This window comes from Portunus trituberculatus, chromosome 40 (assembly GCF_017591435.1).
Source record: "Portunus trituberculatus isolate SZX2019 chromosome 40, ASM1759143v1, whole genome shotgun sequence".
NCBI lineage: Eukaryota > Metazoa > Arthropoda > Malacostraca > Decapoda > Portunidae > Portunus > Portunus trituberculatus.
This window is the reverse complement of record NC_059294.1, coordinates 4,480,001-4,495,975: the sequence shown is the minus strand read 5'-3', so window position 1 is coordinate 4,495,975 and position 15,975 is coordinate 4,480,001. Positions and strand designations below refer to the sequence as shown.

Genomic DNA, 15,975 nt, shown 5'->3' with positions numbered 1-15,975 from the left:
AACACGCTTATGCTTTACAAACATGCACAATTCGTCCTTATGTTTGATTATTACAGGAAGCAATACCATATATACATCAAGTAGCACCACATATAGTGATATAATATAAAAGAAAGAATGATGGAACCTTAAAATATACGCAAGCCCTATGAGGTATATCAGACAATGAGCGTGCCCTGCTTTTCCTAAAGATGACTTAAATTAGCTTTTTTAGGCAGGGGTTTAGCCTTGTTAGATGATACGTGTGTGTGTGTGTGTGTGTGTGTGTGTGTGTGTGTGTGTGTGTGTGTGTGTGTGTGTGTGTGTGTGTGTGTGTGTGTGTGTGTGTGTGTGTGTGTGTGTGTGTGTGTGTGTGTGTGTGTGTGTGTGTGTGTGTGTGTGTGTGTGTACTTCAGAATAACAATGCATAAGAAAAATAAAAAAAAGAATCAGGCACGTCGCAAAGATATGATAATTTTTTTTACGTAACATGAGCTTCAGTATAAAGTCTTTATTCTCTATATTACTGCACTCACATGAAAAATTAATAAAAGATGAATAAATAAACAGATAAATAAAAGATGAATAAATAAAATGAATAAACGAATACAACCTTTGAACCTTGCTCGAGAACATTTCACTCGGGTCACAGCGAAGCATCCTCAGGGGAGAAAGGACTCCTGGGGCGGCGGAAAATCATACGTAGGCAGCAATCGATAATTAATTCCATGCCTCAGGGGGTCAGTAACGAAGGGGGCACGGCGAGAGAGACAAGCAGCACAGAGGTGAGATGGAAGGCAGGGAGACGTAACTCAGTCTTAGATAGAAATACAAGATATGTGTAAGTTGGCTTCTGATTGATCCATTGTGCTCCCTTCTCTGTCCTCCTCCACTGCACTCCTATTATTATACCAAGAGCTCTCTCTCTCTCTCTCTCTCTCTCTCTCTCTCTCTGTGTGTGTGTGTGTGTGTGTGTGTAAATATATTTTAAGGATTGATTCATGATGGACAGTAGTATGAAGAATCAGCAGGAGGGACATAAAAAACGTAAACTCGTAGTTACACAACTGGCACTCCTTCAAGAAATCCTACTCCTGCACCTCCCTCCCGTTCATCTTAGTAAACATCTACATACACTTCACTTTGCGGAACGTCCGGGTTAGTGTTCTCACTCAAATTGAACAGGCCACCGCGAGATTAAAGTGATGTTGTGCATTTCAAATGGCAGGGAGAATTGTCATGGCGCCTAGTAAGCGGAGGAGAGTTATGATAATGAAACTGGTGGGTGAGCCTTGCATGACGCCCAGCTGCAGTGAGAAGGAGACTGGTTTACATTCGTGCCTGGTCATGTGGAGGTGTGGTGGTCATTTGTGTTATTGTGTTATGAAGACGAGTTTTCATTCCTCCAGGGCAAGGTAAAAAAATGAATAGCGACTGTTAACTAAGAAGCGGATGGATGATATATATATATATATATATATATATATATATATATATATATATATATATATATATATATATATATATATATATATAAACATGCAGTATATATGGTTCACCTTTACACCTGTACTCCTTAAAAACACTCCTCTACTCGTGTGTACATACCGGAGACAAAAAAGGGAGCCAGGATTCATAAAAATAAATCACTCCGCGCCAAGCTATAAACACACTCGTACGTAAGAATTTCATTTCCATAAAACGAGGATGAGGATAAATTACAAACATGAAGATCACGGCAGGTGGAGCGTTTTACAGGTTTTGGTGGTGGTAGGCGGTGATGATGATAGTGGTGGTAGTGGTGGTGGTGGTGGTTGTAACATGCAGAGACAGACATACAAGCACAAAACGACAGGAACATACATGGCTGCCAAGATCCAGATTTTGTGATGCAAAGATTGTTGAAAAAAAAAAAAATCGTCGTGGTACATATATTTTCAATTTTGACTTTTAGGTAGAAAAAAAACTGAGACATGGTATTTTTTTCTGGCTTGTTTTCAGAAGCCATTGTTACTTCTTTTTTCAAAGGGTGTTTTTTTTCTTGGTGCAAAACTTTCTATTTTGCTTCCATAATCCGTAACGCTCTCTACTCTTCTACTAGGAGGCCATGCTACTTGATATATCTATTATTTCTTCCTACCTCAGTTTTTCCATCTTGTTTCATTTACAAGCAGGAGAACAGCAGAGGACAGATAGCGTCAAAGGAAAGAAGAAAACAGAAAAGAAGAGCAGGAGAAAGAGAAAGGATAAAAGAGAAGGGAGAACCATGGAGGACGCAGAAACTCGTCAGTACAGAGAACGGCAAAGGGAGGGAGGAATGTCCAGGCTGAAAGAAACGACGAGAAGAGCGACCCACTCGTCATACACACAGACACACACACACACACACACACACACACACACACACACACACACACACACACACACACACATATATATATATATATATATATATATATATATATATATATATATATATATATATATATATATATATATATATATATATAGACACTTACACACACACACACACACACACACACACACACACACACACACACACACACACACACACACACACACACACACACACAAGAGAGAGAGAGAGAGAGAGAGAGAGAGAGAGAGAGAGAGAGAGAGAGAGAGAGAGAGAGAGAGAGAGAGAGTAAATGTAACATTATAATATGCATGATTAAGAAAAGAAAGATACAATTAAAGTTATTGGTCCATAATACCTTTAGTCTCGCTGGAAGTGCAAGTCAAACTGGTTCAAGGGCGCTGCGGCGAGAGGGTGGAGAAGAGACCAAAAAGGAAGGGAAAGTGGAAAGATGAGGAAGACGAGAGGAGACAAAGGGTGCACTGTGCTTTGCGGGGAGGACGAAGCGGCGGGGAGGCGTCGGGAAAGGATGAAGGGTGAAAGGTGGACTTTGGGGGGAGTGCAGAGGGGAGGGTGTGGGTTATGAAGGATTAACTCTTAATTTCCGTCTCATGTGACACGTATCATTAGCTGCCATCAAGAATTGCCCCACGCCATCACCTTCAATTCGACTTCTTGTGCTATTCTTCTCCTTTACATTACACAAGCCTGCTATTTCTTTCACATGCACTGATACTTCATCTGCAGTTTTACAAAACTTGGGTTAGATACATCATTAAAAGGCAAGAGCATCGTGAAGTTATGAGTGTAAACATAACATCTGACTACGACTAGAAAACTTGCAATGCAGCGCACATTCTGTCAGTGTAGATAGAGTAAGCCACCTAACCTTAATGCATCCTCCTGAAATCTGTTTCCTTTATTCACCTTCAAACTCTTCCGTTTTCTCTTACCTAATACATAATCATATTATCGGAAAGTAGGAATATGGAAATTTTTAATTAACGGAGAAAGCAAATAGTTGCATTATAGGAGGAGGAGGAGGAGGAGGAGGAGGAGGAGGAGGAGGAGGAGGAGGAGGAGGAGGAGGAGGAAGAGGAGGAGGAGGAGGAGGAGCTGGAGGAGGAAGATTCCATTTCTCTAGAAATATGCCTACACCCATCATGTATTCTCATCTTCATTATGCATTTTTCATTACAGCAATATATATTGAATTAATAAACTAATCAACATGTATTTATCTGCAACATCAATGGGGGAACACGTTTACTTGAGTAAGATGTTAACTATTTCATCACTTCACTTATTTTGCGTAAGAGGGCCAATAACTTAAGACAAAAAAAAAAAAAAAAACGCCAACTTATTGCCAACTCCCAAAATGTCATATAAAATAGATAAAAACAACAACAACAGAGGTTTAATGTATCGAGACCTTCCTGAAAGAGACCAAGTCATAGGATGGAGGAAATATAGCTGCAGGCAAAGAGTTTCAGTGTTAATCAGAAAAAGGGATGAATTACTGAAAATGAGGTGGACATAAATGGAATGAGAGAAAGGGAGAGTAATGAGCAGCGAGGCCATGGGAGGAGAGAAGGCATGTAGTTACCAAGATGAGAGGAGCAGTTGGCATGAATATTACGGTAGAAGACAGCAAGAGATGCACCACTGCTGCAATGAGAGGCTGAACATGGTCAGTTAGAGGAAAAAATTGATGAGGCGAAATGCTTCTGATACCATCCTGTCTAAAAGAGTGTAGTGAGTGGAATTTTCCCAAATGTATTAAACATTCCATACAAGGACGGATAAAGTCACTATACAGAGTAAATAGTTTGTGAGGTGGTGTAGAGAAAACTGGAGAAGACGACTCATAACGCCTAGCTTTATAGAAGATGGGAAAGGCTAGGTGTCAATGAATTCTAATGCAACACAAATGTCTGTCAGCAGCAGCTCGGGTATGGAATGATGTCATGCTGCATGAAAAAAAAAAATGAATTAAGAAAAAGAAAACGTATGGTGTGATTTGTCAGAAAAATGTGTACAGTTTGATACAATCTTAGACTATTTTACATTTCTTTTATACTGAATGATGAACATACTAGTCCTATGTACATGTTGAAAGCATAGGCAAACCTGGGAATAGGAGGATTAGTAAAAGAGAAAGAAAGAGGGGGGCAATGAGTTGTGCAGAAGAAAGAACCTGTAGTAAGAGAGAAATGTCTTATAATTACCTGTGTAGTTCATTTCGGAGACCGTGTGCCATGTCAACAGGAATGTGAAGAAACGAGCACAAAAGATTCTACCTTCTTCTTTTCCTTCTTTTTTTTCTTTATTGCCTTCATCATCCTACACTGTATTTTCCCCTAATTCATGTATCTCACGGTTCACTTTTTCCTCATCCTTCTTCACCCACCAACGTACGTACAACATCCTGTTTGTCCCCTCATTAACTCATTCACCCTCATCAGCTGTCTCTTCAAGTTCCTCCCTAGCAATCTTTTTCTTCTCCTTCCCTCCCTCCTTTCCTTCCTTTCCTTTAACATCTCGAGCACAGATCCTCCTCTTCTTTCACGGGCCCATTGAGCAGAAAGTGTAATTTTGTGAAGAAGAAGAGAAGGTACACAGTCTCTCTTGGGATTCATTGTCGGGGCAACCCAACCTGAGCGTCGTTAAGCTGGTCTGGGCCAACAAGAGGGTTGGGGTGGCGAAGGAAGGGAGAGGGAGAGGCTGGGGGTCGTGTTGACAAGTTATTACGATGAAGCAGAGGAAGCAAGAATAGGATAGGGGGAGGAGAATGTGAGTGAAGATGAGGAAAGAACAGACAGTACCTGGAACACACAGGACAACCCGAATGAAAGTAAGAGGGAAAAACACGAAAAATATGATACGTGCATGAACTAGGACACTGGTGAAGAGAGAGAGAGAGAGAGAGAGAGAGAGAGAGAGAGAGAGAGAGAGAGAGAGAGAGAGAGAGAGAGAGAGAGAGTGAGAGTGAGAGTGAGTTGGAAAGTGTGCCAGAAAAGTGACGCATTGTTATACAGCTGTCTAGAAACATGCTCACTAGTTCCAAAGTTTAATGCTTGATTTATAAACAGCTCATTATTTTCACTCATTTCATTCGCTTATGTTTTCATTTGACTGATTAGACAAAAGAAAGTGCGTTTTAACTAATCTCAATTTGGGATCGCTGGCATAAAAGGCTTAATTAAGTGTTCCCACGCTTAGATATCTTTCAAAATGATCATGGACAATTCGTTTTATTTAAGAGCCGCAGTGGTACAATGGAACCATGCGTGCCTTGATGTCCGAGGGGTATCCAAGCGCACGGGTTCGATTCCTGTCCACGGTCCGAGTGTACGTTGGGCTTCCTCACTCGGGGCAATGGTTTTCTAGCGGGTGGGCTTTGAGATAGGAGGTACCCCAAATAGTACCCCCTTTAGCCCAGATAAATAAAAAAAAAAAAAATGTGGATTGGAGAAGAGTCGCAGTTTGTTTGGCTGAAGTACACAACAAGACATTATGTACACTTCAATGAATTAATAGAAAACACTTTTATTATCTTGTTTAGTAAATAGATAAATGGAAAAACAAATACAAAGGAAAAATAAAATCTTTTGGGAAAGTATATTAGGAGTTTAAACCACTACTCGAGTAATTTTTCGCTACTAAAACACACACACACACACACACACACACACACACACACACACACGAACAGAAGTGGAGCGCAGAATACACTAGTTTGGCCATCAAGGTATTCAAAACGGTGGTGTCTTTAAACAAAATAACAATAACACTTACCCAAACATAGTGGTAAACTGTCCTCATGGCTGGCGGCGGGGGTGCTCCGGGGTAGTGGTGGTGACGGTTATGGAGGACGTGGCGGTGATAAAGTATGATATTGGAATAGTGGTGATGGAAGTTGTCAGTGTGGATATTGTCAGTATAGCAGCACTGGTGATGGTGGTGGCGGAGCAAGGAATAGCGGTATTTGTCGTGTTTCCAGTAGAGGCGCTAAGACTGATGACAAAGGGATAGGTAGATGTCACCAAAACAGCTGCATGGACTGGATCACTACACAGCTTCACAGCACGAGGTCACATCATGGTCACAGAGGCAGCAAGTCACGTATCACCTTGTAGTTCCAGTGACCCGCGTGGTAGTCACCTAAGGGATCATGTCCACTGGCTTGCCTCGTGGGGTCAAAAGGTACCACTGAAGAGTAAACCTACTTCCTCGGGTGTAGTGTAGAATTCATACAATACCACCTCCATATGTATATCCACTTTTCCTTAATGTCTTTACTATCACTGAAAATATATTCTACTTCATATAGTTCGCTTTTGACGTGACAGATTGATTATAAAAGACACGATTGGATATAGAATGGATATGCACACGTAACAGATTCACTGAAAAAACATTTACTTCATACAGAACACTAGTGACGTAAAGACTTGGTTAGAATAGACACAATAAGAAGCAGAAGAGTAATTCCCAGCTAATGGATCTTACCGCTATTGCACTCAAGTCATAAGGAATGCCATTTTACGTGAATGTTTCCTCCAGATGCAGAAAAATAAAATCACAGAGCCAAAAAGACAGCGAGAAATACAACTACAGTATATTCCTTTCATCACATGGATAATATTCTAAGTTCAAGATGGGAAAGAGTAAATGGAGCTAGTTTCCATTATTTGCTCCATTCTCTATCACTTATGATTTCAATGATTTCACTACAATGATAAAACATAAAGATTCAAGACTTGCATTGGAAAGATCTTAATGTTTTGTAAATACTCTCTCTCTCTCTCTCTCTGTGTGTGTGTGTGTGTGTGTGTGTGTGTGTGTGTGTGTGTGTGTGTGTGTGTGTGTGTGTGTGTGTGTGTGTGTGTGTGTGTGTGTGTGTGTGTGTGTGTGTGTGTGTGTATCTTGTTTTCTTTTGAACTATGTATTTCTTTAGATGTTTGTCTCTCTCCCGCATCTCCTTCCCCCCTCTCTCTCTCTCTCTATTCGGTAATGACTCTGAAATACCGCAGACCAGGCATCCAAGCGTCACCGTTGTTTACCGAGAGGAAAAAATGAAATCCCCATAAGGGTCTTGTGTCTAAACCTCGTCCATCCTCTCCCGCTGTTCCCTTCCTCTGGCCGCCCACGTACGTACTCCCTTCCTGGTGTGTGTGTGTGTGTGTGTGTGTGTGTGTGTGTGTGTGTGTGTCAAGTGTACGTACCCACTGTTACCAGGGGACGGCCATCACCTGTCTCTGGGGCCTCAATCAGTCGACCATTACCTCCCACGAGTCTTAACGCCGCGCATTATTACTTCCAGTCCATGAAACCAACACCGACTCTCACACTCTCACACTCACACACTCACAAAAAGCAAACACGGATATGGAAAGCTAGTCAATCAATTCTACCTCGTCACTTGATTATAGTGTTTTGCGCACCTGCTAATTTCTATTCCTGGGTTCAAGTACGTTTATTTTTTTTCTTCCTACTCTTCTCTCCTTCATTTCATTATTTACCATAAAAGATGTAGCTGTGACGAAAGATACCCACGTGTACACACAGAGTTTGACTTGACAGCGACCTTGCCAGAGAGAGAGAGAGAGAGAGAGAGAGAGAGAGAGAGAGAGAGAGAGAGAGAGAGAGAGAGAGAGAGAGAGAGAGTAGAAAGATGGTCGAGGTGAAGAGCTTTGTTATCTGATGAAGGGGAAAGGTGACGCACGCAGAGTCTAGCTTTCAGTGCGGGCAGCAGCTGGAGTCGCTTCAACGATGACTTGATATACGGAGCTGCCTGAATTATGATCACGTAATGCGAGACGGGAAAAGGAAACTTGAGGAAGCAACTGATGCATGAGTCTGTTGAGGGGGGTAGGGGGTGTTGAGAAATGTTATGCCTTGAGTGTTGAAAGTATAGACAAAAATAGAATTAGTGTCGAACAAAAAGTCAAGATGAAAAGGAAAATATTGTTGTCTCGCGAGTTTTCGTTTTTCCTCTTTTTTTGTTGTTAAAGGCGAAAGAAGATAATTCTCGTTTTTTTTTCCTACTTTTATGATTTTTATTCTCTTCCTCCTCCAAACGTAAATAAAAAAAAAAATGAAAAAAACCGTTTGCGCAGTTCATAAGGATATCACCTGTTGACAGAAGGTATACAAAAACTAAAATTAACATCGCCAGGAAAGAAATTAGAAGGAAACACGAGAGTGACGAAAGCAGCGCAAACGAATACCAAATTACTTAATTGAAACGCCTCACTGGACGGCGAAAATCAGAGAGAAAAAGTGAGAAAACGTAAGAAAATATTAAACTTTCACCCAACATTTTCTCCTGGCTTTTCCCAGTCCCCTGCACCTTTGCCAGCCCGTGACCTCCTCTGGCGTCACGATGGAACACTGGAGGGTCACTGGGGAGGGGGGATGGAAACAAGGAAACCTGAGAAACTATTGGATGAAAGGACACTGTAAGTAGTAGAACCTCCTCCAGATCCCTGACGACCCAGCTCCTTCAGGCATCGAGCTACTGGTAATCGAAGCACTTAAGTTCTCTCTCTCTTCTCTCTCTCTCTCTCTCTCTCTCTCTCTCTCTCTCTCTCTCTCTCTCTCTCTCGTTATCCGATCACTTTCCCCTTCCTCTCTCTTTCATTTCGTCGCTGTCAGAAATATCAGCAAAATAATGAAGAATTTTACATTATCACATTACTATTTTCTAGTCAGCATTATGTACTTTTAAATTGCTTTGCAGATGGAGTTACATTGTTTTTTTTTTTTCACTTTCTGCTTTTTATAATTTGTTTCTCATATGTATATTCATAGCCAGGTATGGGGAATGTGAGGGGAACAGATGGATAAATAGATAAATCAGTAATCTAATGATAGTCTTTGCCAATGATTTTCTTCCGCTCAAATGCTAACTTTATAGAAGGGGCTTTATGCATCATTATATGGAACACGTTTTTTTTCTTCTTTAAAGCAGAATGTTAGAATGAAGGAGAGAGAGAGAGAGAGAGAGAGAGAGAGAGAGAGAGAGAGAGAGAGAGAGAGAGAGAGAGAGAGAGAGAGAGAGAAAAATATATCAGGAAATAGGTTCGCTCATTTGCCGCTTTGCTAAAAAAAAAAAAGAGTTTAGAAAGAAGTTTAAAAGAGCGGTGACTAATTTACTTCCAGAGGCGAGTTAATTGTCCTACAGTTCAAGTCGTGGGAAAGTAGGAAATAAATAGATAGGGTTCCATGTCTTACTATTGAAAGGGATAGATTAGAAAAGAAAGGAGGCGAATAGAATATGGGTGAAAGTTTAAGAAGATGGAGAGCTGAACTTTACTGAAGTGACCAGAAGAAAGGTGAGAGACTATAATTAACAGGGTATAGTGAAGGCCTCAAAAAAAAAAAAAAAAAGTGTTCAGTGTAACATATGAGCTGTAAATATGATAGATAAACAGTTAGATAGATACAGATAGATTGGTAGTTACTCTCTCTCTCTCTCTCTCTCTCTCTCTCTCTCTCTCTCTCTGTGTTTCTGATAATGTTTTTTTTTCTCACGTTATTTGGTATCAATTTCTTACTGGATGGGGAATACTTTTAATGAGACGTATTCACTTTAGGTCAGGAGGTCAATCATTTCTTCTCTGACACCACACTTGTGAAATCGAAGATATTAACGAATCCAATTTTTATTCTAGCCTTCCTTTCAATTCCACGCTTCACAGATATGTTACACGAGTATACATGTATATTCCTATTCTAATCAATTTGTAAAGATTCGGGATGATTTCAGCGTGGTATTGAGAACGCCCAGAGCTGTGGTAGACGAGGTGAATTGAAAGCCATGAATTGACAAGGGTAAAAGCTGTGTCTTGCTAAAATACGCGTATGTTTGTGGGTGTGGCTTATGCAATCTACCTCATGTCCCACTTCTCCTCTAAACATAAACAGCTCTTCTACATACAATCTTTAAGCACCGAACATAATGATTACAAGCGTACTTTTCCATAACATACGACCGTTTTCCGTTCCGTCATGACCCCTAAAACCACTGACTAGGGAAGTGGGGGAAGGCGGTAAAACAGGATGAAGTTTTAGCGAACAAATACATGTAAAGGAAACACTTAAGAAGAAGAAGAGAACGCTGAAGGGATGAAAGGTGCCATGGCTGGAGGGAGGGAGGGAGGTAAGCGTTAGAAAAAGAGAGAAGAAAGAAACGGGGAGAAATGTGAAGGGGAAACTGATTATAGGAAACTGTCGAAGAGGGAAGGAAAGAAAGTGTTATGGACTGACAGGTGAAAAAAAATGATAAAAAAAATCTTTTCTGTAATTCTGATGCACGATATAAAGTGATTTAGACAATTATGAAAGCAATTATAGGCATTCTCTCTCTCTCTCTCTCTCTCTCTCTGTGTGTGTGTGTGTGTGTGTGTGTGTGTGTGTGTGTGTGTGTGTGTGTGTGTGTGTGTGTGTGTGTGTGTGTGTGTGTCTCAATATGTACGTGCAACTGTATCTATAGAGAGAGAGAGAGAGAGAGAGAGAGAGAGAGAGAGAGAGAGAGAGAGAGAGAGAGAGAGAGAGAGAGAGAGAGAGAGTGTGTGTGTGTGTGTGTGTGTGTCTATACGTACGTGCACCTGCGTCTGTGAATGTGTGTGTGTGTCTCCAACAAGTTTCGTGTACGCTAAGGGAAGGAACTGGTGAGCCACGAACGACATAGGAATAATTCAAGACGAGGCAGGCAGTTTTAGGAGACAAGTTAGCGATAGTCATGCATGAGGCTGTGAGTTTTCAGTAGTTGCGAAAGGATGAGCAAAGAATCTTAAGCGCATAAAAGTGGATAGAAGTTGAAGACGACGCTTGCGGAGGTTGTGCGAGTGTTGTGAAAGAGGTGCTGGGCCAAAGGTCGAGAGACGAAACGTCATTCAGTCAATAAGAGATACCGGGAGTAAGTGAGTAAGTGGCGGAGGTAAAGGAGCTACTGATAAACCTAGTAGTGTAGCGCGTAGGTGTACAGACGTCAGGATACAAGACCTAACCTAACCTACTCCTATATGACCAGTGTTAGAATTCATTACAAGCCTCTACATAAGTGAATTACAGCACTCCAACACAGACCAAAGCGCGGCATAAGAGAGGTTAAGGACAATGTGATTTTGCCTTATGCGCGATGCTCACAAAAAATAGGTATATAGAGTGCGTAGGTTGGGGCCGTGGGAGTACGTAATAAATATACCGTGTGTAGGTGCGTAGCCTCAGGGGCGCTGCGATCAGGAATGTGAGAGGCAGTGCAAACATACACACGCGCGCGCACACACACACACACACACACACACACACACACACACACACACACACACACACACACACAGAGAGAGAGAAAGAGAGAGAGAGAGAGAGAGAGAGAGAGAGAGAGAGAGAGAGAGAGAGAGAGAGAGAGAGAGAGAGAGAGAGAGAGAGAGAGAGAGAGAGAGAATTATTCCTAACAGTATTTGGATAACTACATTCCGAAGTGAAACTCTCTAAGTTTATTTGTCTTTCGTCCGTGGTTAATAAACTAAATCATGAATGCAACAATGTAGTTAAATGTAAATTGGATAAGAAGTGTGAAGCCTTACATGCAATTATTTTAATACATAAAGTTAAAATGAGAAAAAATGCCAAAACAAGAAAATATACATTTGATATCGAATAGGTATGTAACATCAAGGATTTCTAAGATATAGACGAAAGTGTTTGTACAAAGGAATGCAAAGTGAAGGTCATGAATATTCATCTACCACTTCAAACATGGAATCAACGATCAACTTACTCGGTCGTCGCGGTGCAATGATACGCGGCCACTACCAGAACGCCCCCTTTGAATCTTGGGATGGCCAGCATTGTTTGTTCACCGCTTAGCATCAGTAAACAGTCTTCATAAAAAGAATGGCATGCGATCAGATCACATCTCTGTTAATGCTCTCCAGATCTCATTATTTACGACTGAATTCTTATTAAGTTATGCGCACAATGTGTATTCTTATGGTACTACAACTTTTTTCCATTTATGAATATATTTTTCTAACGAAGCTGAATGTACGTAAAAAAAGGTTAATTTTCATTTCATAGCTGAAAAAATGCTAATAAATTTTCCTGAACCATCCTTGCCATGAGTATTGCAAAGATAGAAACTACTCGTACTCATTGCTAAACATTTAAATATGACACTGCCCCTAATTCCACACACACACACACACACACACACACACACACACACACACACACACACACACACACACACACACAGACGTCTTAGACATGCAAACTATTGTATTTACATTATTCTTATTGATACTGAAACAGTGGAGAGAAGTAAAATGAACAATTCCTGGAAAAAAAAAACACACGACAACTGACTCTCCGGTGCAGATAATAGTTATTACTCCTGACATGTAGAAAGGGTCGTGACGGAAATGTGATATTGTGAAAACGAAAGTCATTAACGCCTGTTCCTCACAATTACACTCTACGGAAGAGTGACATTTTCCAGAGCAGCGTGGTAAGGCACAATATACATATTGAGCTATAGGTGTAATTCTTGATTGGCAATAAAAGGGATGATGTCGTATGGAAGAATAGTACTTGTCGGTTTCCCTTCATCATTTATATTTTGGGATTGTATTAATCATGCAAGTTTCTCAGTAACGCGTTCAGAGATGAACAGCTCATCTGCCCACACGTGGTGTTTAACGAAAAATGAGATATCGTTTAGTAATGTTGAAAAAGCGAGTATTAATTCATATCAAGGCCTGAAGTTTTCTTTTGTGTAAATGAATGAAATATAAATTCATATTATATGGGTTTTTCAAGGGTGATCTTTTATGGTCATGATAGGTGATATTTCGAAGGTCTGAGAAAACTAAATGAAAAAGATCCTATGAGATCTTGTTTTTCATTCAGTTTACTATTTTAGCTCCCTCATACATAGCAAACTATTCTATAACGCCTTCCTTAGCATGAACCAGTTTCTGAAGATCCTACATTTCACTGGTTTACTTAACAAGAGATTCAAACACAACTACTCACGATTGTTGTGTCTGAGGAAGCTAAATCGTTACTTGCATTTAAGGTGGCTAATTATACGCAAGTAAAACAGTTCATTGCAACATTTACTCTTTTATCGAAGATAAAAACATTGATTTGATTTTTGTATTGTTTTAGAACGCGGTTCAGAAAGTGATTTTTTCTCTCTCTCTCTCTCTCTCTCTCTCTCTCTCTCTCTCTCTCTCTCTCTCTCCGTTCAGAATTTCTTTTCTTTCTTTGATGAACTCCCGCGGTGTATGTATAAAGCAAAATTTCAAGGTTATTACATTTTTTTTTATTTGGACATTTCCGTAACGAACTTCAAATTCAAGAGGCTATTTACTTTCAGCTACCCACCTTTCACCACGGGAGTACTCAAGCACACACACACACACACACACACACACACACACACACACACACACACACACACACACACACACACACACACACACACACACACACACACACACACACACACACACACAGACACTAAACAATGCTGATTTTCTCTCTAAAAATATTAAGTTTTGTATAACGGTCCTACTCCATTTATGTCAAGCCGTAGCACTCCCGAGCAACACGACACCGGCCTAAGAAAGAAGTGGTTACATGTACATGCAACCAATATGGAAATATAAACACTATATATCTTCTGATAAAAACAATATTCTAGTCTTTTTACTTGACTCATAGACATGTCGCTGAACAGGTTTTTTTGGACATTCACACACAGTTACTCTGTCCTCTTGTGCTTTTTAAGATCGAGTGAATTTGCTTTATTTCATAGTCTATATCAATCTCAATTTGGCTACTATAACCTTTGCTATTTTCTTCATGGAAGCTTTTCACACCCGTAGGAAACAAATCCTTTCGTCACCGTGTCCGTGCCCTGCTGGGAGTGTTTTCCATGAGTGTCTGTCCTGCGTCTGGCTTTCACCGGCGCCTCTCTTCCTCACTCGCAACAACAGGTCCCGAAACACATCTGTTCATTACAACGGACCCTACTGTCTATCATTTCAAAACGAATATTCTCCCTTTTCTATTTCTAATTTTTTTTTCCATAAAACCAGATGTGAGCTTTCTCCTGAAGAGACGCGAGGGAACATGGACCCCCGCCCCGGTGTTATATTTTCCGTAAAGGCGAACTGTCTGAGGGGCAATGTTTGTTTTCCCTAGAACAGGGAAAATGCGCACAAACATTGCCGCTGAAAGTGAGATGGCCAGAGATTCTGTGCTGGACTTTGTAAACACGTATGGCTATTTCTGAAGCACAAGGTGACGGTTGTACGCGGAGGGGAGCGTCAAAAACAGCCTTTGTTGGCGCGATCAGATGTGCCAGTGTCATGGTTGTGTAGATCTGTGTATGAGAGAGAGAGAGAGAGAGAGAGAGAGAGAGAGAGAGAGAGAGAAATAATTTTTGCATCTCTCTCTCTCTCTCTCTCTCTCTCTCAGTCAATCAAAATCAACCTTCCAGGCGTCATCAACAACATCGTTACGCGTCGCAACGTGCAGAAAACAAGAACTAGCTTTGCGAAGGATCAGAAGCCGCTGTACAGTTTGCCAGAAGGTCCTCACGTGGAAACCTCGAATGAAACAGATTGACAGAAATCCAACATTCGGTACTTTTTTATTCACCTAGTTCATCCTCTTCATAGTTTTCTCGCGCTACTATGATACTAGAGGTTATTCTTCAATGTGACTCCAATGTCCCGTGAAAGTGGTATGTAGAGGCATTATAGGAGTCCACCAGTACTCATGATCCGCAGTTCAGGGTAAGTACAAAGTTGAGAGGAGCGAGGAGCAGACTGCATCTTACAGAACAAGAAGACCACGTCCTTATTCCGCAGCAGTTGACGGATTTCACTTGTATTCGTATTTCCACATTACGTTTCCAGAGAGTCACACACCTGTCAAGAATGGAGGATCAGGTGTCTTCTTTAGCCGACAGGTGCGTGGGGGCAAGGTGAGGTAGGGGCTTGGGTGGTGTCATTAAGCAGCGCGCGGATAGAGGAGCGGCGGCCAAAATAAGACATAATATAAAGTGGAGGCTACCATTACCTAAGGCGGACGGGAGGCGGATGTGGGTAATTGAGTGAAGCTTGAACCGCCCCTCTGGCCTGCATGGACCCGGCCACCCACCTCCACGCCCATCAACACCACCACCACCACCACCACCACTACCGATGCTGCTGGTGCTGGTACTGGTGCTGGTGCTGGTGCTGGTACTAGTGCTGCTGCTGCTGCTGCTGCTACCACCTGCTCCCACGCCAGGTACTTTTAAGCCTCCTTCCATACTTCACGTTGACGCTCTCACCTCAACCATTACTTTAGCTGCGTGTAACCAACGCCATTAACCGCGGCCATTTGCATACGTCATTTCTGACACTCCACGGCTTATTTATTGTAAATTTAAACATATTATATTAATACATGGCCAACCTATTTCTTTAGTAGCCGCTGTCGTAACCATCGCCAGTCAGTGCGACTACTATTCTCACATCGATCCTCCATTGTTGCTGCTGGAAAAAAAACGTCGACCTCGAGCAGTAGAAGATATCTTTTGTCAACGCTAT

The 15,975-nt window shown here is 41.3% G+C and overlaps 1 protein-coding gene across 7 annotated transcripts in view; it reads right to left on the bottom strand.

Annotated features, from left to right (window-relative positions):
• The window catches only part of LOC123516108 (tensin-1-like), a 400,888-nt gene that overhangs the window by 289,096 nt on the left and 95,817 nt on the right, over nt 1–15,975 (bottom strand). For 2 of the 7 annotated variants that reach the window (XM_045275209.1, XM_045275210.1), the window contains exon 2: nt 6,155–6,663. The exons of 4 other annotated variants lie outside the window; for them this stretch is intronic. In XM_045275209.1, coding sequence (XP_045131144.1) covers nt 6,155–6,181 — 27 coding nt within the window. In that variant the 5' untranslated portion in view covers nt 6,182–6,663. Of the gene's footprint in view, nt 1–6,154; nt 6,723–15,975 lie in introns of those variants that run through there. One more of the 7 variants, XM_045275208.1, reaches the window with a different exon arrangement.